A 23,311-nucleotide genomic window follows, 5' to 3' on the forward strand; every position below is an offset into this window, starting at 1 on the left:
CTCCAACCTCCGCCCCCTCTCCCCCCTCCAAAAATACCCTTCTTGCACTTCCAGTTGTCCAGTTTATTTGAATGTGGCAATAAAATACATTCTTTACTTAAAAATCATAAGGAATAAATACTAAATGGGCATTCAAATTACCACATCTTGTGAAACAATCTGTAGCTGAAGATAAATCTCTGAAGTTGATGGTTTGAATGGGGTGTTTGGGGCATCCAGTGAAGATGCACCTTGTCTCTTGCCTACATCTAGTTTAGAAACCAGTAATTCTGGGACATTTGGCTTTTAAGGATCAGCTTGGCTTAGTTGGGCTCACCCTCTCCTCTCGATCAGAAATTTGTGGCTTCCAGTCCCACTCCAGAGACTCCAGCCCCGTAATCCAGGCTGACGCTCCAGTGCAGCACTGAGGGAGTGCTGCACTGTTGGAGGTGCCGCCTGTGGTAAACCACTGTCATACCTGTCTGTGTCTGTATGTGTATTCCACTAGGTACAGGTCTGGACATGCCTCGGCTGACTCCTCCCACTATTCCAGGTATATAAGTGACTACCTCCCAGTCCCTTAGTATTCTGGACGGGTCGACCACTCGAGACTAGACCTTCATTCTTTAGTTAATAAAAGCCTGATTGTTACTCGCTCAACTTCAGTCTTTTGAGTAATTGATGGCGCATCAATGCCTTTTGGATGTTTGAACAAGATCCCATTTTGTTCGCTTGAAATGAATGGTGCCATGGGATTTTATTACGTTCGAAGAAAGGAGTTCTCCTGGTGTCTTGGCCAACATTCTTCCCTCAACCAGCGCCACCAAAACAGGTTAACTGGCCATTCATTCATTTGCTGTTTTGTGGGGTCATCCTGAGTGCAAATTGGCTGCCACGTTTGCCAACATAACAGCTGCATTTCAGAAGTAATCCGTTGACTGTGACCAATCTTTGGGATGCCCTGAAGACGTAAACTGCGCAATATAGATGCTATTTATATGGCCAGGCAGGAATGTCGTTCCTTCCCTTCTGAATTTTACAAACTGCTGGCTGGTATGACCTGGCTGGAGCGATTCCAATAATAAGGACCTCGGACTGAAGTCATTGAGCATTCCTCCACTGAGCCAAGCTCGCCATTTTAGCAGTGATCCCACTAATTGGAGGCAGTGGAGCTGTGGTTAAACTCCTTGTATACACGTCTATCTACTGTTAAGGGATCTCGCCACAATAGCTATAACCCAGCATGTCCCTTGGGTTATTGAACTAATTGAACGCGTCTGCATATGTGTGTGTGTGTATGTATGAAAAATGCAGGCATTGATTTCATTGCAAATATGCTAAAGTCAAGAAGAATCTGTGCTGTGAACAGTTGGATTTTATTGCAGTGTAAGTAAGGCACGCCCAACATGAAAGGCAGCGTCTGCTTTTTATGTGCCTGATTGATCGCCGGCACAGAGAGTTCCAATCTCTGGTGTGAAAGTGGAAGTGAAGTGCTGCCTTTAAGCAGAGGGTGGCCGCTGCCTCGCTCTTGCATTGTGAACTAATTGTGGAGACCGAGCTTCAATCCAAAATGGCTTCCTCACACTCCTGGCCATGTTATTCCTCTCCGCCAGAATCTGTTCAAGGACAGTTGTTTCTATCCCTATAGATTTTGTCTATAAATAGACCTTGTTCTGTCGAAACAGTAACTGCCTTCAATAAATAAAGCTGCACCTACCTCATCCGATGCTATACCATTGCAATGAGTCTGTAGGAACAACTGCAACATTTTTTTTTTTAAACAAGATTTGGCTCCTACTGAGGGTTCAGTGAATCTCCTGTAACTGAACGGAGGATGTTTAGACTGCTTCACAGCCCTTGCTTCAGCTACCATTTTGTTTGAAGTTTAGCTTGAAATTTAGAGCTGGCAGCTTAAACAAAAGTGATCTGATCTCGTGCGGCTTTTTGATCAGAAGGCTCCAGGAAGTCCTTGGCCAGAGAAGCCACAAACACAATAACAACCTTTTCTCAAACGTCAGCTGAGATTAGCTAAGAGAGGACTTGGAAATGTCCACCACCTCTGCATCTCTGGGCAGTCTGTTCCATATAGTCAGTATCCCGTGTGTAAAGTCGTTAACTTCCCTTAGAATCATAGAATGGTTACAGCACAGAACATAATGGTTATGATGGAGCTGTACAAAACGCTAGTTAGGCCACAGCTGGAATACTGTGTGCAGTTTTGGTCGCCACACTATAGGAAGGATTGATTGCATTGGAGAGGATGCAGAGGAGATTCACCAGGATGTTACCTGGGCTGGAGCACTTCAGCTATGAAGAGAGACTGGACAGGCTGGGGTTGTTTTCCTTAGAGCAGAGAACGCTGAGGGGGGACCTGATTGAGGTGTACAAAATTATGAGGGGCATAGATAGGGTAGATAGAAAGGAACTTTTCCCCTTAGTAGAGGGGTCAATAACCAGGGGGCATAGTTTCAAGGTGAGGGGATTTGAGGAAAAACTTTTTCACCCAGAGGGTGGTTGGAATCTGGAACTCACTGCCTGAAAGGGTGGTAGAGGCAGGAACCCTCACAACATTCAAGAAGCATTTAGATGAGCACTTGAAACACCATAGCATACAAGGCTACGGACCAAGTGCTGGAAAATGGGATTAGAATAGACGGGGCTTGATGGCCGGCGCGGACACGATGGGCCGAAGGGCCTCTTTCTGTGCTGTATAACTCTGACTCTATAAGAACATAAGACGTAGGAGCAGGAGTTGGTCATTCGGCCCCTCGAGCCTGCTCCGCCATTCAATAACATCATGGCTGATCTGATCTTGGCCTCAACTCCACTTCCCCGCCCGCTCGCCATAACCTTCGACTCCCTTACCTTTCAAAAATCTGTCTATCTCCACCTTGAATATATTCAATGACTCCGCCTCCACAGCCCTCTGGGGAAGAGAATTCCAAAGATTCACAACCCTCTGAGAGAAGAAATTCCTCCTCATTTCCGATTTAAATGGGTGCCCCCTTATCCCGAAACTATGCCCCCGAGTTCTAGATTCCCCCACGAGGGGAAACATCCTCTCTGCATCTACCCTGTCAAGCCCCCTCAGAATCTTATATGTTTCAATAAGATCCCCTCTCATTCTTCTAAACTCCAATGAGTATAGGCCCAACCTTTCTTCATAAGACAACCCCTTTATCTTCGGAATCAACCTCGTGAACCTTCTCTGGACTGCCTCCCATGCAAGTATATCCTTCCTTAAATAATTAGACCAAAACTGTATGCAGAACGAGGCCATTCAGCCCGTCGAGCCCGTGCCAGCTCTCTGCAGGAGCACTTCAGCTAGTCCCACTCCCCCGCCATACAATATTTTTTCCTACAGGTACTTATCCATTTCCCTTTTGGAAGCCACGATTGCGTCTACCTCCACCACCCTTTCAGGCAGTGCATTCCAGATCCTAACCACTCGCTGCGTAAGAACGTTTTTCCTCATGTCGCCTTTGGTTCTTTTGCCAATCACCTTAAATCTGTGTCCTCTGGTTCTCGACCCTTCCGCCAATGGGAACAGTTTCTCTCTACTCTGTCCAGACCCCTTATGATTTTGAACACCTCTATCAGATCTCCTCTCAATCTTCTCTGCTCTAAGGAGAACAACCCCAGCTTCTCCAGTCTATCCACATAACTGAAGTCCCTCATTCCTGGAACCATTCTTGTAAATCTTTTCTGCACCCTCTCTAAGGCCTTCACATCCTTCCTAAAGTGCGGTGCCCAGAATTGGACACAATACTCCAGTTGAGGCCGAACCAGTGTTTTATAAAGGTTCATCATAACTTCCTTGCTTTTGTACTCTGCCTCTATTTATGAAGCCCAGGATCCCGTAAGCCTTTTTAACCGCTTTCTCAACCTGCCCTGCCGCCTTCAACGATCTGTGCACATACCCCCCCCCCCCCCCCCCCCCCCAGGTCTCTCTGTTCATGCACCCCCTTTAGGATTGTACCCTTCTCTGAGCTTGAGTCCACGTTCCCTTTTAGAGTACGTAATCTCTCCTGACTAGGGTCGTTTCCAAGAGCCAATTGACCCCTGCAGTATGTGGAGGCAGCAAAGTCTGTCCACATGGTATAACAATGAGAGGTGCTTTCCATGGGGCCTTGCAACTTACACCCAAACACAATGGAGTACGCGGAGTACGCTTGAATCAATTGTAATACCTGAAGCGGCCTCGATTTCTTCTGGTATATTTCTGTATCGCCAAGACAAGGGGCGGCACTACAAAATGTGACTGCATCCTCCCCAGTGTTCTTCCGTTATCCCGGGTCGCCAGTGGGTGCAGGCGAAGTGGTCTGTGTGATGGGTTTAATCTTCAGTTGGCTCTCTTGAATATGATGGGAATTGCTTGACGGGTGGCCTGCCATTCCTCACCCGCGTTGTCCATCTCCAGTTCGATCCCCCACACCTTGTAAAGGCCAGGTGAGCTCCTTGGTTCCATCGAAGGTCGGTTTGCCCTGAGGAACTGAACCCGTCAAGGATATAGAGTCATAGTTATACAGCACAGAAAGAGGCCCTTCGGCTCATCGCGTCCGCGCCGGCCATCAAGCCCTGTCTAATCTAATCCCATTTTCCAGCATTCCAGCTATGGCGTTTCAAGTGCTCATCCAAATGCTTCTTGAATGTTGTGAGGGTTCCTGCCTCTACCACCCTTTCAGGCAGTGAGTTCCAGATTCCAACCACCCTCTGGGTGAAGAAGTTCTTCCTCAAATCCCCTCTAAACCTCCTGCCCCTTACCTTGAATCTATGCCCCCTTGTTATTGACCCCTCTACTAAGGGAAAAAGTTCCTTTCTATCTACCCTATCTATGCCCCTCATAATTTTGTACACCTCAATCAGGTCCCCCCTCAGCCTTCTCTGCTCTAAGGAAAACAACCCCAGCCTGTCCAGATATCTGGGCCATGACCTGCTGAGACCCAAAGGGCAGTCCCCGATGTTGAAGGAAAATTGCAGAACTTATGGGAGCGAGGGAGGATTGCCATCTCTTAGTAGAAACATGGATTGTGCGGAAGTGTAAGATAAGATAGATTCTCCTCTCAGCGTGCGAGAGCCGTAACTTGCTGTCATTTCTGATGCCCTAAATGACTGTCCACTGCATTTTCACAGAGGATCAAGTGCGTTTTCAGGATCGGATTTTTAAGCATTACAAAAGACTGGATTATAGTGGAAAGTTAAAGTGTATTTAAAACGATCTTTTCTAATACTTGTATATGCTTCTGCACTATATCTTTGGGACAGGCACAGCGAAGGGCAGATATAGTGACAGGAACAGCTTGGCTAAAAGTGCATGCAGGATGCCAGCATTTCATCCTTTTGAAAGACTACCACAAACTTATGCAAGACTTTATTACATTTACTTTGCTTCCCGAAAAGGAAACGGTGCTTTAGTGCCCAAGATCAGCGGTGGTAAATGTAGCTCCTCTATCTACATAATGAGCCTTTCATCCCGCGTTCCTCAGTGAAATCGCACGTCCACAGTTAGTTAACTGAGCCAATCAAAAACTGTTTCATTCACTAGCCAAGCAGCAAAAGTAACCAATTTACCCGCAAGTAATCACAAAACCGAGCAATTGCATCGTTCGTTTCCCCTCCCCACCCCTGAAAATACCATTCGCCAGAAGTACCTCAAAACCAACCAGCCAAATTTTTTTAAATTTATTTTTTTATTAATTGATGGGATGTGGGCGTCGCTGGCTAGGCCTGCATTTAGTGCCCATCCCTAATTGCCCTTGAGAAGATGGTGGTGAGCCGCCTTCTTGAACCGCTGCAGTCCATAGGGTGTAGGTACACCCACAATGCTGTTAGGAAGGGAGTTCCAGGATTTTGGCCCAGCGACAGTGAAGGAACGGCGATACAGGTCCAAGTCAGGATGGTGTGTGGCTTGGAGGGGAACTTGTAGGTGGTGATGTTCCCATGCGTCTGCTGCCCTTGTCCTTCTAAGTGGTAGAGGTCGCGGGTTTGGAAGGTGCTGTTGAAGGAGCTTTGGCGAGTTGCTGCAGTGCATCTTGTAGATGGTACACACTGCAGCCACAGTGCGCCGGTGGTGGAGGGAGTGAATGTTGAAGGTGGTGGATGGAGTGCCAATCAAGCGGGCTGCTTTGTCCTGAGTGTTGTTGGAGCTGCACTTATCCAGGCTAGTGGAGAGTATTCCATCACACTCCTGACTTGTGCCTTGTAGATGGTGGAAAGGCTTTGGGGAGTCAGGAGGTGAGACACTCGCCGCAGAATTCCCAGCCTCTGGCCTGCTCTTGTAGCCACAGTATTTATATGGCTGGTCCAGTTCAGTTTCTGATCAATGGTGAGCCCCAGGATGTTGATAGTGGGGGATTCAGTGATGGTAATGCCATTGAATGTCAAGGGGAGATGGTTAGAGTCTCGCTTGTTGAAGATGCTGAAAAGATTTGCTTTTGGTGGCCATGCTGTGTTTTGAGCCACTGACTGTGTAGTACGTTCATAAAATAATAAACACACACAATTCTCAACTAAACTAAGTTGTAACCTTCGCCCTGTAGCAACTGTCTTTATGCTGGCCTGCCCTATCTCCCTCTCCTGCGGCTCACATTCTAGTAGGATTCCATTGCTTGTTGTGGCTTTCCTGTTGATATTTCCCAGGCGCTGAGCATGTTCCACCTATTTGCAGCCTGCGACAGTCAGGAGGCTGACATATTTATGCCTGGCAAAATGTCTCGGGCGGCGCCTGTATATGAAATAAAGTCAGCGGTTTGCGGGGCCCGGCTTTATCTCTGAAATCTCCCACCGCCAAAATGGATAAATAAAGGGAGGCTCCATTCGAGTAAAGGGCAATAGCAGGAAGTGTTGAGTCTACCAGCAGGGAGTGTTTAGCCTATTAACATGAGTCCTGCTTGGAGAGGACCTTTTTGGGAGAATTCTGGACAGCGGCTATAATGGATGTTGTTGGGAATGGGATGTGTACTTAGTGGAAAAACAGCCGCACTGCTGAGCTATCGCTGTTTATTTTAAAGTGACAAGAAGTCGAAATACAATAAACACAAACTTAATTTGCTTCACCAGCATTCTCACCGTGGCTCAGTGGGCAGCACCCTCGCCTCGGAGTCAGAAGGCCGTGGGTTCAAGTCCCACTCCAGAGACTTGAGCACATAAATCTAGGCTGACACTCCCAGTGCGGTGCTGAGGGAGTGCCGCACTGCCGGAGGTGCCGTCTTTCGGACGCGACGTTAAACCGAGGCCCCGTCTGCCCTCTCGGGTGGACGTAAAAGATCCCGGAAAAGAAGAGCGGGGGGGGTGGTCCTGGCCAATATTTGTCCCTCAACCAACATCACTAAAACAGATTGTCTGGTTATTATCACATTGCTGTTTGTGGGCAACTGAAAAAGTACGTGGCTCGAAGCCAGGAGGTCACGACTAAGAAATAAAGACTTGCATTTATATAGCGCCTTTCACAACCACTGGCCAGCCCAAATACACCCCAGGCCCTGGAGTTTGCTCCTCCCAGACAGCAACAATCATGCAGATAGTCCACAATAATAATAAAGGCAAGTAAATCCGACCAATAATATATATAATTATAAAACAAAGCACAGAAGCAGTGATAGATGTGGCCAAAGCTGCAGCCCAGTGATAAATACAGTAAACAACAGTAGTATTATTAATACAGCCACCCCAGCCCCGCTCTCGCCTATCCCTGCCTCGGGTTTCAGCTTCCTGCTCCCTTCCAACCCAGGCACCGGTCCCCAGCATTCCCGTGCAAATGCAGCAAGACCGTACACACTTCAACTGCTTCCCCAAGCAAGATCGTTTCTGCGGCTGTCCCAGGTTTGGCCCCACAATCTGGCTCTTTTCGAGTATGAAACGTCCTGAAAAAATGAGACGTGTAGAAAGACAAGGTGTGCAAGAGGTCAATAGAGACACACCTACAGGAAGAGAGAGAGAGAGAGAGAAGTTCCTAATTTTTGTCTGTGAGCAGAGCCACAGGAGATCAATTTAATATATTGTGCATTTCTCCTGTTCTAAAATGGCGTGTTCTTTGACTTATCATAAGCAGCGCCGCAGGAGTTCAGCTAATACTCCAAGCCATTATTAATACTGCTCTATGTACTGTGTGTGACCTGATTGTAAAACCTTTTGGTTGCCCTCCGAATGAGACCGAGTGAGCTGTTCCTTTTTTTGTCCGTGCAAAATCCTTGGTAACGCAATACCTCAAACAACAAATTTAATGGGCGCGCTATCAGCCCATGAACTTTGGTGCTGTGTGTTAAGAGCTTCAGCGTATAGTGCCCTAGTAATATCAAACAAGATGGTCCGATTAAAGGAAGAGGAACCAGAATAGAACCAAGGTACATTAAACAAGGCAATACAACGGTCACTATGGTACTCTGCCAATGGGACATTCAACATCGCTGCAGGCTATGGAGACCATTTCATCCATTTATAATGTGAAATTCACCAAGATACAAACATGTACTAGGGTGCCAGGTTTAATCTCTCTTTTTACTAAGTTCCAAATCTCGAGCACATTTGCTGTGGGGAGGAGATGAGGGAAAGCCAGCCGCCTCCCAACAAAGTGAGCAAAATTCATCCCTGAACTGCTGACGTATACCTTTTTTAGTAAATTTTTAGTAGTCTTCGACAGCACCTCCCAAACCCACAACCTCTACCACCTAGAAGGACAAGGGCAGCAGGCGCATGGGAACACCACCACCTCCAAGTCACTCATCATCCTGACTTGGAAGTATATCGCTGTTCCTTCATCGTCGCTGGGTCAAAATCCTGGAACTCCCTCCCTAACAGCACTGTGGGAGTACCTTCACCACACTGACTGCAGCGGTTCAAGAAGGCGGCTCACCACCACCTTCTCAAGGGCAATTAGGGACGGGCAATAAATGCTGGCCTTGCCAGCGATGCCCACATCCCAGGAACGAATAAAAAAACAAGCAGATTCAGAGCAATGGTCGTAGAAGGCAGGGAGTGCGGAACCGGGCGCTCTGCATAGATGGGGCATGACTTTACTTGGCGTTCTTTGATACCATTAAATGTTGCTGTAAAACTACAGTGGAGAAGTGCAAGGCTGTACATTGGACCCTGGACCCCATTCTCCTGGCCGTCCTCGAACACAAGGACTCACTTTCTCCTTCCTTGTGTGCTCAGCTTGATGTCTGATTAGATTTCCTTGCAATCAATCCGTGCCATAAATAAATGTTCTCTTGCAAAGTAAAACCATTTTTATTGTTCGTAAGCCGATTTAATTGAATGGAAATGAATATGGGTGAGGTCGTGCAGCTTTGCAATGTGTATTAAATTGCTGCGTACCATTCACATTGGGAGAGCAAACTCCTCCAAGCTATTAATGCATGGCTGAGGCTATTGAAATCTTGTGGTTGTGGCTGTTCTGTCTGTCTGAGACTGGTGTGAATTTGAGATGGATTTAAAGCTCTTGTGCCGTGACATCAAGGGGATTGCTTCAGATACAATGGCTGTATTGCCATCTGTTTTCTTCCCACATTTGTTGAATATAGTAGTCCTCTCGGTGAGTTATGACCGCTCTCGAGACTGGCGTATTTTCTACTTGCACCCAGTGTCGGGCTGAAGTGGTCGCACAGTCAGGTATAGCACACAGTTAGAGCTAGGGTACGAAATACTGCGGATGCTGGACGTCTGAAATAAAAACAGAAAATGCTGGAAACACTCAGCAGGTCAGGCAGCATCTGTGGAGAGAGAAACAGCGTTAATGTTTCAGGTCGAAGACCTTTCGTCAGAACTGGAAAAAGTTAGACATACAGGGTTTAAGCAAGTACAGAGGCAGGGGGAGGGGAGGAACAAACCAAGGGGAAGGTCTGAGATAGGGAGGAGAGATTAAAGCACCAAAGTTATGATTGTACAAGGCAAAAGGAGATGGTAATGGGCCAAGTAAAGAAACAAAAGGTGGATCTAGAAGAGGTGTAAATGGGAATGGCAGAATCATCAACAGCTGCCATCTGAGAAAATGGGGACAGAGGTTATAGTCTGAAATTGTTGAACTCTATGTTGTGTCCAGAAGGCTGTAAAGTGCCTAATCGAAAGATGAGGTGCCGTTCCTCGAGTATAATAGGATTTAAGCAAGTGCAGAGGCAGGTCGAGGGTATCGCTGCCTCAAACACCACCTTAACTTCCACCCTTCGCCTGGCACGCCCTGCTCCACCAAACCAGCCGTGTGGATGTGTTGAACAAGAGTGATCGAAATATCCCCTGCCAGTTTTGTGCTGTGGGTTCTCTGCTATGGGGGACTGGGTCGGTACTGCTCAAGTTCAGTTAGCTGAAGACCATCGCATGAGATGGCTCCCGGCCCATCAGCCTGGGCTGGATTGCAAGCCAGGCCCCAGAGGTGAAAGCACAGCGTTTCATCCACTGGACGACTTTTTTTTTGTACCCAGCTTGCTGGTACATCATAGGCTCTCAATACAGTTCCATTACATATTGCCCAGTTTTGGCGTTTTGACGTGACTTATTGAAATAAATGAATGAATTTATACTATGTATCTGCTGTCGAAATCCAGCATAGCTTGCGTCATTGTGAGTCAACCATGAAACTGTAGTTGTCAATTATGCCCCGAATTAAAGGAAGAAACACTGATCTTGAAACTTTGAAGAAAAAATGGCGGCCGCCTCGCTTCTGCCCACTTCGGGTGCGGAACGTAGCGGCCGCCATATTGGGCAGGTCGGCAGCGCTGCTGTTGCCTGTGCTCGCCGCAAGTATCTTAATTACCAGGAGCGTGACGTCAATCGGCGGGCAACAGTTGCTGCGATAACTGGTAACGCTAGAGAGCTCCGACTGTTTAATTAGGGGTGAAAACTGCTTCCAATGAGATGCATCAAATCTCCCCCCCCCTGGTCAGTCAAACATTACAGGAGGTAAATACTTTTAAAATAAACTATACTGTACTACAGTAGTAATAATCTCAGGAAAAAATCAAAGCTGCATTTCCTTAAATTTTATAAATTGGGTTTCCTAGTTTAGGAACTGATGCAAAGTTTTGAAGTCTGTTTTTAGAAGGCCAAGAATTAAGGAAAATTTAACACCATATTCTCACCAAGTGTTCTTCAAAAGTCTATTAAAAATGTAATTGAACACCCTTCTGCACGATTTACGCCAGTAAACTCGTGACCAAGAGGTTCATGTTTCCGTTTTTTAAAATTTATTTCAGTTCACATTTACTGTGCTACTTTTAAATACGTTACACCCAAATAACTGACTTCAGTTGTCTTCCAGTTTATTGCAAAAATGCTCGAATGTGATCCAGATCGAGCTGGCTTCTTTTTCATCGTTGCCTCATCTAGTTAATTTTTTTGATCTTTGCATCAAGAAAATGCTGATCAACCCGCTTTAAAAATAAAAAAATAAAAAGATTTGTAGAGGGTTTTTTGTTATTGAAAATAGATACATAGGTGCCTCTATAACATACACTTTGTATACAACCATAATCCTAAAATAAGCTTGAAAGAACAGTTTGGGATTTCCATCGTACATGTTGTGTGGTCATTGCCCTATTCTAACAAATTTAGCAAGTGGCCAGAACTCACTGGTATCTCTTGCATCCTTTCCGCTTTAGCAACATCTCTCTTCCATATAATGGCGCTACTTCCTTTATATCGCACTCCGTCCATTCAATTTTCTGCGTTCAGCTTATATTTTGGGCATAAATCTCAGGATTTCTCGCGCAACGGTTTAAGAACATCTGTGCCAGGCTTTCACTCGGAAATGTACTGTTAATAAGGTGACTGCCCCGAGGACGCCGCACCGATCCTTCAGAGGCGACCTTCGGTCCCCTGCTCGTACCGCCGGAAAGAGCGCGTTGCACGGGAGCTTCTGCGCTGCGCTCATTTATATCAGCAGGCAGCACCAAAATACCGGTGCTGCCTGCGCTCTTTTTCCTCGTTCACCTTGGCCCGCGGTGGCACTGCCCGTTTTCAGGCTGTGTCGCATTTCCATGCCGTGCTCTCCATTCCAAATTGACCAGACGTTCACAGTGATGGAAAGTGAGCGGACAGATGTTGTACACACGGTTTTTATTTGTATTGGATTTTGTCGACACACCCCCATCAGCCCTCCCCAACCCAATCTACGGGGACTGCGACGGCATTTCAATGTTTCTGATTTTTCACATTGGGGATCTTTTAAGGCTCAAGTTACATTTTCCCATGAACAACAAGTTATTGCCAACATCACCAGCTGCTGCTACGCACTCTTCCTGAAGAGGTCAAAGTGCCAGTTCTGTTTGTCATTAGGAAGGATGCTGCGGGTGGTTGGAAATATTCTGCTGTTGCTACAGTCCCCACCACTTTCACTGACCACCCTGGTCACGGGCAAATGGCACGAACCGTTCGCCAGTGTCAGCCGTGGCTCAGTGGGCAGCACCCTCGCCTCTGAGTCAGAAGGTTGTGGGTTCAAGTCCCACTCCAGAGACTTGCGCACAAAAATCTAGGCTGACACTCCAGTGCGGTGCTGTGGGAGTGCCGCACTGTCGGAGGTGCCGTCTTTCGGATGAGACATTAAACCGAGGCCCCGTCTGCACTCTCGGGTGGATGTAAAAGATCCCATGGCACTATTTTGAAGAAGAGCAGGGGAGTTATCCCCAGTGTCCCGGCCAATATTTATCCCCCAACCAACAGCACTAAAACAGATTATCCGGTCATTATCACATTGCTGTTGTGGGACCTTGCTGTGCGCAAATTGGCTGCCGTGTTTCCTACATTACAACAGTGACTACACTTCAAAAAGTACTTCATTGGCTGTAAAGCACTTTTGAGATGTCCGGTGGTTGTGAAAGGCGCTATAGAAATGCAAGTCAGTCTTTCATTTCACTACCATCGGAGCCAATTGCAATAACACCGCTTATGACGTATTGAGCAGGCCGACTATTTTGGGCAGTTCATTACGTACTTACCCTTGTACTTACCAATTTAAAAGGCCGTGCTGGTTTCGGGCAAAGTCAGGTCTTCAAGCAGTTTCAGTCAGCTGTTCGTACCTCATTATAGTGCGATTAGCTTCGTGGTGAGATTCCCCATGCAGCCACTGACAATTAGGAGAGGCAGTTGCTAAGTGGAGATTTCCTGTTTTTTTTTATACAAAATATGGTGCTTAACTTTTTTGTTTTACTGCCCACCATGTATAGCGGGCAAATCGCAGTAAGACATATGCACCCCCTAAAGGCAGTGGGGGACTGTAATGCTTTAAGTTTTTCGCTTCTCCCGCCCTCTTTGTTTTCTTTCTTTTCCCCTCTTCAACCCCCACTGTGTGAGAAGAGACAGTTTTGGCCTTTGCAATTGTGGAAAAGTCGCGGGCCGAGCCCAATTCTATTCTTGCCTGACATTCACACGCACACACTTCCCAGCAGGAGACACTGGGGTGCAGTCAACAGCCCGAACCCTGGCTGATTGTGTGTCTCTCCTCCTGCTCCCTGGGACAAGGGCCCTGCAGCCAGTTGGCCTACTGCTGCTCTGGCTGAAAGCCGCTAACTCAGCACAGCCCGGGAGTCAAACCGTGGCACCTTCCCATACAGCTAGGTGCCACGCCAGGCAGCCCTTATTCTTTTCAAAACAAACAACTCCTTTTCCCAAAAGTCAACACCCGTTTCTGAATTCAATTTTTAAAAAGTATTCCGGGATAATAAACACTTCGAAAACCAAGTCCAGATTAGCAGGGTAACGCCAAGAAGGGCTTTTATATATTTCTTGTGAGGGAATGCTGAGAATGTAGGCCGGGTGCTGAACATTTAGCGCTTCAAGCTGTGACCTTGTGACGGCTGCTAATCTTCCGATTGAATTCGCCAAATGTTTGGAAATATGAGCTATTTTTATACCATTCTTTCAATTCCGACTCCAGGAGCCAGTTCCCCAGTTTTAGGCTGTTAAGTCTGTTTTCCGTGGACCAGTTGCAGATTCCTAGAACCAATGTTTTGGAGGGTCCACGAGTCTTGTGGCAATATATGGAAACCAGATTTCATCGATTTTCAGTCGGATTCTTTGAGCCATCTTTTGGATGCCGGGTTCCTAGAATCTGAATGAAGAAGACACTATAAATGCAGTTCTACGGTTTGAACTGTACAGTGCCTGAAGCTGTTCAGTACAATTCCTAACTGTAATTATGTATAGGCTGGGGATTTTTCCACACTTGAGCCTGTACAGTTAGACTGCCACTATTGCAATGCTTCGCAGTGACATCAAAATGACAGTAGAACTCCAATGTATGTGTCATCCGTGGCTCAGTGGGTAGCACCCTCGTCTCGGAGTCAGAAGGTCGTGGGTTCGAGTCCCACTCCAGGGACTTGAGCACAAAAAGCTAGGCTGACACTCCCCGGTGCCAGTACTGAGGGAGTGCTGCACTGTCGGAGGTGCCGTCTTTCAAATGAGAACTTAAACCGAGGCTCTATCTGCTCTCGGGTGGACATCAAAGAAGAGCAGGGGGAGTTCTCCCTAGCGTCCTGGCCAATATTTATCCCTCAACCAACATCACTAAAAAACAGATTATTTTGTCATTATCACATTGCTGCTTGTGGGAGCTTGCTGTGCGCAAATTGGCTGCCGCATTTCCTGCATTACAACAGTGACCCCACTTCAAAAAGTACTTCATTGGTTGCAAAGAGCCGTGAACTCTTTGCTCATTTGGAGGGTTGTTCTTAAACAATGACCCCGACGTGTTTATTATCAGTGGGAATTTCTCCACACTCTGTGCATGTTCTTCACTAGGATTTCAGTGAAGGATCGTGGTGGACACACAACTTTTCTCCCATGTCCACTTGAACTGTGAAAACAGCCAGATGTTTGTCTTCGGGGGGTATTTTGAGCTTTATAACACGAGGGTGAAGTAGGATATGGTAAGAAGTTTGCAGATGATACTAAAATCGGCAATGTGGTTGGTTGATAATGAAGAAGAAAGCTGTAAACTGCAGGAAGATATCAATGGACTGGTCAGGTGGGCAGAACAGTGGCAAATGGAATTCAATCCAGAGAAGTGTGAGGTAATGCATTTGGGGAGGGCTAACAAGGCAAGGGAATACACTATAAATGGTAGGACACTGAGTAGTGTAGAGGAACAAAGGGACCTTGGAGTGCAGGTCCACAGATCCCTGAAGGTAGCAGGCCAGGTAGATAAGGTGGTTAAGAAGGCATACGGAATACTTGCCTTTATTAGCCGAGGCATAGAATACAAGAGCAGGGAGGTTATGCTTGAACTGTATAAAACACTAGTTAGGTCACAGCTAGAATACTGTGTGTAGTTCTGGTCACCACATTACAGAAAGGATGTGATTGCACTAGAGGGGGTGCGGAGGAGATTTACGAGGATGTTGCCAGGACTGGAGAATTTTAGCTATGAGGAAAGATTGGATAGGCTGGGGTTGTTTTCTTTGGAACAGAGGAGGCTGAGGGGAGACCTAATTGAGGTGTATAAAATTATGAGGGGCCTAGATAGAGTGGATAGGAAGGACCTATTTCCCTTAGCAGAGAGGTCAATAACCAGGGGGCAGAGATTTAAAGTAATTGGTAGAAGGATTAGAGGGGATTTGAGGGGCAATTTCTTCACCCAGAGGGTGGTGGGGGTCTGGAACTCACTGCCTGGAAGGGTGGGAGAGGCAGAAACCCTCACCACATTTAAAAAGTATTTGGATATACACTTGAAGTGCCGTAACCTACAGGGCTACGGACCAAGAGCTGGAAAGTGGGATTAGGCTGGATCGCTCTTTGTCGGCCGGCACAGACACGATGGGCCGAATGGCCTCCTTCTGTGCTGTAACTTTCTATGATTCTACTGGTAGTGGAAATCTGAAACACTCCTCCCCAAAAACCAAGAAGGATAGGTCAAGTGAAAATGTCAATACTGAGGTTGATAGATTTTTGTTAGGCAAGGGTATTAAAGGTTCCTCAGCCAAGGCGGGCAGATGGAGTTAAACTACAGATCAGCCATGATTTAATTGAATGGTGGAACATGCTCAAGGGGGCCGAATGGCCTGCTCCCATTCTGATGGTCGTTACAGCTCTGTCATTGGTTGGGAGCAATTTAAAGTTGTGAATTCAAAGTATTGTACAAGAAGTATATTTGTAAATGTAGTGGATTGACTAAGTACAATTTTTCCAATAGTGTATTGGTACCAATCAGAATAATCCAGCGTGTGTCTACAGCACAAATTATCTTCAATTTTGTAATCAATTTGGGTCAGTTTTTAATTTTTTTTGCTTTATTTGTTTGTCTAGTTTCCAGTTTTTCTTTCTCGCTCCACTGCACTCTGAAGGTGCGAACCCCCCCCCCCCCCCCCCCCCCCATTTGATGTCAGTCATAATACAATACATTGCGTTTTACTCGGAATAACCTTTCTTGTGGTTGTATAACCCTGTATGCTCTGACGCGCCATGAGCAACACCAGTGGAGATGTGCTCGCTCACGAAAGTTGTGCTGCCGCACTTTTAAGGGCTGTAATTGGGCCCGCAGCAGGCGCTAAGAACAAAGAAAGACGTCAATTCCAGGCCGCCAATCTAACCAAATCCATCGATGTTACTTTCACCTGGTCATCAGCGGCTGAATCATCAATATAAAAGCGGTTTCTGTAAACCAAGTGGCAAAGCTGGTGTTGCTCTGAATCATTGTAACACTTCTCTTGCTGTACTTGGCTCAGTTAATGATGGTTGCGAGGATGTGCTTCTGATGCATTTCCTAGTACTGTAACTGGCTGACCTGTTTATTTCCAGCATTTTGTTTTTGTTTCATGAGTAACTCTCTCCTGCGATGAGTTGCTTAATGTTCGACTCCTGATTCGTGCGTCAAAGGTATGTCTTTTTTGTGGTGTCTCGGTGATTGTGTTTTGGCTACTTCGAGTGAAAACCAGCTCTGTGGCGACACTTGATATCCTTGCTGTGCTGTCACTTGAACACTCTGATTGCTTTTCCCATTCTGCTTTCAGTTTCTTTTCCGGTGTTTCAATCTCTGCTGATTATCGCTGGCCAGAGATTTGACTTTCTGGGATGCACTTCAAGTCTATGTTCCGCTGTAATTTGCAGCAATTTGAGGACTTGCAGCACAAAGCACCGCCTTTTTTCCCCCCTATCCTCCCGGTTGCTATCGCCCTGCCTGCGCAAGTCTTATTTATTTCAGGCTGGAGTTGCTACAGCCTTGGTAAATTAAAACCGTTCTCTTCCCGAACCGGTCAGACTGATGCAGTGAGATCAGTGCACTGCACCCTCCGCTAGTGACCGCTCTGGATCCTGCTCTTCTAGCATTGCAAAAAATCATTTCAGTAGGAAGGCCTGCGAACCCTGCAGTGGGAAGGTTTTCCATTCAGGCATTGTACCTTTTCAAACCAGTCTTTGGACCGGTTCAAACAGATGGGGAAATTTTGTCTCGCGGCTTGTAATGGAGGCCATGGGCATTGGTGCCCAGATGGGTGTTCATGTCGACATTCATGAATCCTTGGTTATCCCAATAATGAGTTGTCAAAACTCTCGCCCTTTTAAAATATTCAGATTTCTGACAGACTGATGTTTTTTGAATTGCTCGTTGTATCGTTTCATTGTTTGTCTTTCCTTTGCCCACAGGCTATTGCTGTCCTGGAAGACTTGGAGAAATTGAATTCTGCTGGAGATGGTATATTATTCATTTAAAGCCATTCTATTCTAAGGTTTCCTTGCACTCCATGTTGAAGAAAAACAGCCCTTTGAACACTGAATGACTGACAGACTAGCTTAAAAAAAAGCACAAATGTGTTACTTGTTTTCTATACTAGTTTAAGGCAGTGAGTATCCTAGTAAAAGTCAGTGGTGGATTAGAAATTGGCTGAGGGGAAGCAGTGGGTACTAGTTAATGGAATTGGGGAGATTTACTGAGTGGCGTGCCCCAGAGTTTGGTGCTGGGACCTCTACTGTTTCTGGTCCAGATCACAAAGATCATTACAGATGAGGGAGGCCATTTAGCGAAATCATTCCACAGCAGCTAACTGCCCCTTGAATGACACCAGAGTTTGTGCCTCTGTTACCCTCCCCAGAGCCCGTTCCAGGTATTGCGCTCTCTTTGTGAAGAACTACTTCCTGACCTCAGTCCTGCACTTGCCGGGTTGTAGCCATGCCCTCTCATCCACCAGTTGTGGTTTCACTTGAAATAGTGCTCAGGGTATCGAGTCGCCTGTCATTCACCTCCTTTCAAGGCTGAGGCATCCACATTTTTCTAGCCTCCCCTCACAACTCCGTGCTCCAATACCATGAATCGGCCTTCTGGTCCTTCACTTCACCGTGTCCAGGCTTTGGTGCCTTGGTGACCAAAGTTGAACACTGTATTCAAGGTGCGACCCGAGTATAGCCCTGTACAGCTACAGCATGATGGCCCCAGACTTATTTGCCAATATATTGTGCTTGCTTTGTTGGTTGCTGCTTTGCAATGACTGGTTACAGTAAGTGTCAAGACTAACTATCATTCCCAGATCTCTCTCTTGGTCTCGCCCCTATCTAGTTCACTACAACTCATTAAGTACATCTCCCATGTTTTAAGACCTTGCACTTGTATCCATTATTGAATTGAATTTGTCAATGGTTCTGCACACACACGCATATTGTCTCCGTTCTGTAACTCCTTGGCTGCTTCATCCGACTCAATTCCCCCCACCCTCAATTTGGTACCATCTGTGTTTCTGAATCCCGGCCACCTTTGTAGATCCGAAACCATAGAAGTCCTGGCACCAATCCCTGGGATGCATCGCTCAGTATATTTCCCCAGCCTGACCTCACGGTACTAATTAGGACATCTACTGCCTTAAGTTTGTGTAGCAGCTTTCCATGTGGAACTTTATCAAAGGATCTCTGGAAGCTGAGGCGTACTCTATTGGACACCGACGCTTTTGGATTCACGGGCAACATGGGTGTGTGCCGCGAAGCTCGAGCTGTGTATAAAGTATGTACCCATGTTCCCGTTAACTTGCACACATCTCCAGTTGCTCGTACTAATGGATCTTGGTGTTCTGGTTTAGGATTGATCCGCCAACGAGGCAACAGCGCTAAGGACCGCCCTAGCCAAGCCTCCGTGCCCACACAATTCAAACCGGGAAAAACCAGCAATAAGCGCAAATAGGACTGAGCTGCCTGGGCTTCGTGGACTGGAGTGCCTGGGCTGTGGGAGCACGTGCCTCTCGGGTCACTGTTTGGACACCTCTATATTATATCCCTGGACTTTATAGTGTCCAGTTGGGATGTGCCTTCCTTAAACGTTGGACAGGCCGGATCTGTCCCTTCTGAAAGCTGAAGCAATGTTGACTGCCACTTACTCGATTAGTTTTATATAGGTACTGCTCAGGTTTGTTCCTGATCAATTCCATTATTTTGTTCGCTATTGATGCTGGACTAATGGGTCTGTAGTTACCTGGGCTTGTTCTATCGCCTTTCTTCAAAGTAGGTATCGAGTTGGTTTATTTCCAATCCAGTGGGACCTTCCCTGTGTCTTTCATGATGAGTGGCAACGCTCTGTAGATTTCATGCCTGGCCTGTTCCTGAGGATTTATTGCTTTTGCACCCTTTAAGCTTCTCTAGGACAATCAAGTGACATCAAAGTCATCACTTATTGCCTTGAAATTGTATAATTGAGTATTAGTTTACAATCTTGGTTTTTCCCAGCTCATGTCAATTGTGATCACCCGGGACGCCACTACTCCCACTCCCATTATACTGTCTTGCCATTACGACTTACGTGGTGGTGTGAATTCCTTGTCATGGCATCCCTGATGCACTGTCAGAAAGTGGTCATAAATTATATTCACTCGCTCAAATTCTAGACCGCTTGGGCTTACATTAGGTTTGTTAAAAGCCCTCATTCGAATGATCTTTCTGTTTTCGCATCTTGGCTCTTCATATTGTAATCTGTCCTGTTTATTGTGACCCAGTAGTCCATAACCAACCCCTAGAATTATCCTTGTTCCCTTCACACTCCATACTTCCATTAGAATGCTTACCCCATGCCAATGAGTGTACTTCCCAGGAGTCTCCATCATTAGGAATTAACCATATTTCTGAGATTATGTTGCATCATAATTGCCACAACCACCAACAAGTTCAGACACCTAATTGTGAATGCTTCTAGCATCCATACATATTTGGTTAAGTCTGTCTGTCACAACATTCCTTTTCTTCTTTCTTCTTTAATCTTTCTTTCTGCAATTAATTTCCTTTTGTTTTGGTCTGTTTTCTTTATCCCTCCTTACTAGTTGAAATTCTTGCCCACTACCCTATTTATCCTCTTTGCAAGGACATTGGTACTAGCCTGGTTTAGTTGAAGCACGTCCCACCTGAAGAGCTTCCCCTGCCCATGAACTTTCCTAATGTCCGCGGAATCGAAAACCCTCCCTTCTACGCTTTTGTTCGAGCTGCGCACTGATGCATCTAATCTGTTTCTGTTTTACCGGTCCCAGCGCGTTGCACCTAGAACAGAGCTGAGATTGCTAAAAGGACTTGCATTTATTTATATAACGCCTTGTCATGTCCTCACGGTGTCTGGAAATGCTTTGCAGTCAATTCATTGCTTTCAAAATGCAGTCATTGTTCTGTACGCAAATGCGGCCGCCAATTTTGTGCACAGCAATTCCCGCAAGCAGCAAATGAAATGAATGACCAGTTAATGTGTGCTGAATGAGGGTGGAATGTTGATCAGGACACTGGGGAAAACTCCCTACTGTTCTTCCAATAGTTCCCTGGATTCTTTCATGTCCACCTGAACAGGCAGATGGGGCCTCTGTTTAACGCCTTATCCAAAAGGCAGCACCTCCGACAATGTAATAGTCCCTCAGCCCTGCACTGGGACTGTCGGCCGAGATTCTGTGCTCGAGTCTTGAAGTGGACTTGAACCCACAACTTTCTGCCTCTGGCTAAAGTTAACCAACTGAGTCAAGCTGATAACCCGTACTTAGTTTCGAACATAACTCCATCCTAATCCTTCTTGTATCATTAGTTCCTACGTGAACCACCGCTTCTGGCTGTTTTCCTCCCTTCCCAGAAGTTCTTCCAGCTGCATTTTGTCCCTTTCCTCGTGCTAATGAGCCAATACAGTATTCAGGTCACGGATGCAAATCGGGCTGACTATATATACTCCTAATTATGGAATACCCCACTCTAACTTGTTTTCACTCATTTCCCCAAGGGTAATCTCTTGCTCCACTGTGCTGTGGTGTTGCTAAAGATTATCCTTCCCTGTACTTGTCCTCAGCTTAGTATCAAGAACTGTATACCTATTGGACAAGACCAGACCCCCCACCCCCCCAGGGTTTTCTTGTGCTGGTTCCTCCTGTCTCACCCGTCCCCTGCAGGTGGTCACTGACCTCACCCCGTTTCACTGTTTCTCTACGTGAGGTGACCGCCTTCTGGAACCGGAACGTATCTTCACACATGTTGTGAAGCGTAGCCAGCTGGCCACTGGGCTCAGCATTACTCTGCCCACACAACAGAACTCTTGGGCATTAAGTGCATTTATACTGCTGGCTACATTACAGATCCAGGATGTCCCACACCACGGTGCCCCATACCCCAAAGTTCACCAAAATGACCTGGATTTAGAAACTCAATGAGAGTTGGTTTCATTCACAGGCAAACTAAATTAGGTGGGAACATCAGAGTCTGATCAGGCAGCTGAGGAACTCCAAAAGGACCTCGACAACACTTGCAAGCGGGCAGAAAAAATTCAGTTCAGATAATTGCAAGGTGTTGCACACTGAAAGTGAGGGACATAATGAAGGGTGTTGAACTAGCTGAGGGAAGAGGCTGAGCGAGATCCGAGAGTGATTGCAGACCCAACACTGGCCATGTTCAATCATCGCAGAGCAGCTTGGAACTAAAGCTGAGCTTTATTGGCGAAACAGCAGAGTTCAAGTCTGTGGCCATCGCGCTGAAGCGTACAGTGCTCTGGTCAGGCCGCACCTTCAATACGTTGTTCAGCTCGTGTCACTGAGGCACATGGGGAAACCCCCAAGCCCTGGAAGCAGTGCAGAGAGGGGCCAGGAGGCTGATCCCTGGTGTCGGAGAACTGAATTATAAGCAACGGTTAGAAAATCCTGGACTCTTCAACCTTGAAAAGAGGAAAATGAGAGGAGACCTTAAATTAAGTGGACTGGAAAAGGTTAATCCTGCACACTATTTCAAGTTACACTATGACTGCGGGACATGGGTAGAAACCGGTAAAAGACAAGTTCAGGACTGATGTCAGGAAACAGTTATTCACAAAGTGAAAATACCTGGAAAAACTCTGGCGTCATTCAAGAGGCAGTTAGGTGCTGTGCAAGTTTCTGTGGAAGGAGGAGCTCGATGGGCCAAATGGCCTCCCTCACCTGTCCTTATCTTTGTGATATTATATTCAGAATTGGGAACTTGCTGAAAGGAATCCAAAATGGTAGAAAATATTGAAGATATACTTGTAGGGTTAAAAAGTAACTGCAAATTTTTAAAACTATCCAATCCCTATTCAGTTAAAATTGAATAACCGTACACCCAACAAAAGCCGTCACAGAAAATAAAAAATTTTAGCAATTGAGATCTGGAGGACTTATTCAAGTTTCAAAAATATACATCCTATTTTGCACACTAAAGTGCATTGTATAAGCCACTCAATGTCAATTGTACGGTGAAGGCCACTGAATTGGCCAGCACTTGTATTTTATAGCCATGCAGCATCCTATTGCATCCGACTTTTTTTATACCGTGGATTGTCCAGCCCATGTGTTAATGTTCGAGACATACTATTTTCCTAGAACTGTTTTTGTTCACGTGTCAGATTGTGCTCACCGTTGAAATGTTAGTCATGTCAACTTCACACTGAACAAAACCATATCATTCTAGCAATCATAAATGAATGAGATCTAAACCAATCCATTCAAATTGTTTCTGCAGTCGCAATCAATGATTTGCTTCATTTTCTATGATCTCATGGTATCACTGCATGTCATACCACTCTGATTTGTGGTGATTCCAGTTTGCCTTTATTCATACTTTCTGACCCACTCTAGAACTTAAACGTTCTATTACTACAATAACCATAGTGTAAATAGAGAAGATGATGACGTCGAGTTGGGGTGCAGTAATTTTTTTAAACACTTTTTTTTTTTCATTTTCCCCCACTCTTCTGAAGGGACCGCGTCCTAATTTGCAACCGAGCCCAATTCTGCTCTCGCCCAGTGTCCGTACCCGCACACGTTCCGGCAGTGATCAGGAGCAGGAACTCTGACACTGGCAGAAGCCTGCAAGCAGATTATCTATTCACCCTTTGAGCCAGAGAATGAGTTGGGCAGGGGCAGATAACCTAAAATATTGTGGAGCGGAGAGGAGAAAAATGAATTTAAAA

At 46.1% G+C, this 23,311-nt stretch overlaps 1 protein-coding gene across 2 annotated transcripts in view; it reads left to right on the forward strand.

The window, feature by feature from the left end:
- The window catches only part of LOC147097037 (5'-AMP-activated protein kinase subunit gamma-1), a 66,358-nt gene that overhangs the window by 11,875 nt on the left and 31,172 nt on the right, over window positions 1–23,311 (forward strand). Inside the window, exon 2 of one of the 2 annotated variants that reach the window (XM_085972790.1) lies at window positions 17,545–17,593. The exons of the other annotated variant lie outside the window; for it this stretch is intronic. Within the exon in view, the coding sequence (XP_085828916.1) occupies window positions 17,545–17,593 (49 nt within the window). The remainder of the gene's footprint in view (window positions 1–17,544; window positions 17,594–23,311) is intronic. 2 annotated transcript variants of the gene reach the window in all.

Source organism: Somniosus microcephalus, chromosome 33, assembly GCF_052327205.1.
Source record: "Somniosus microcephalus isolate GS21.2 chromosome 33, FLI_Smic_1.0, whole genome shotgun sequence".
NCBI lineage: Eukaryota > Metazoa > Chordata > Chondrichthyes > Squaliformes > Somniosidae > Somniosus > Somniosus microcephalus.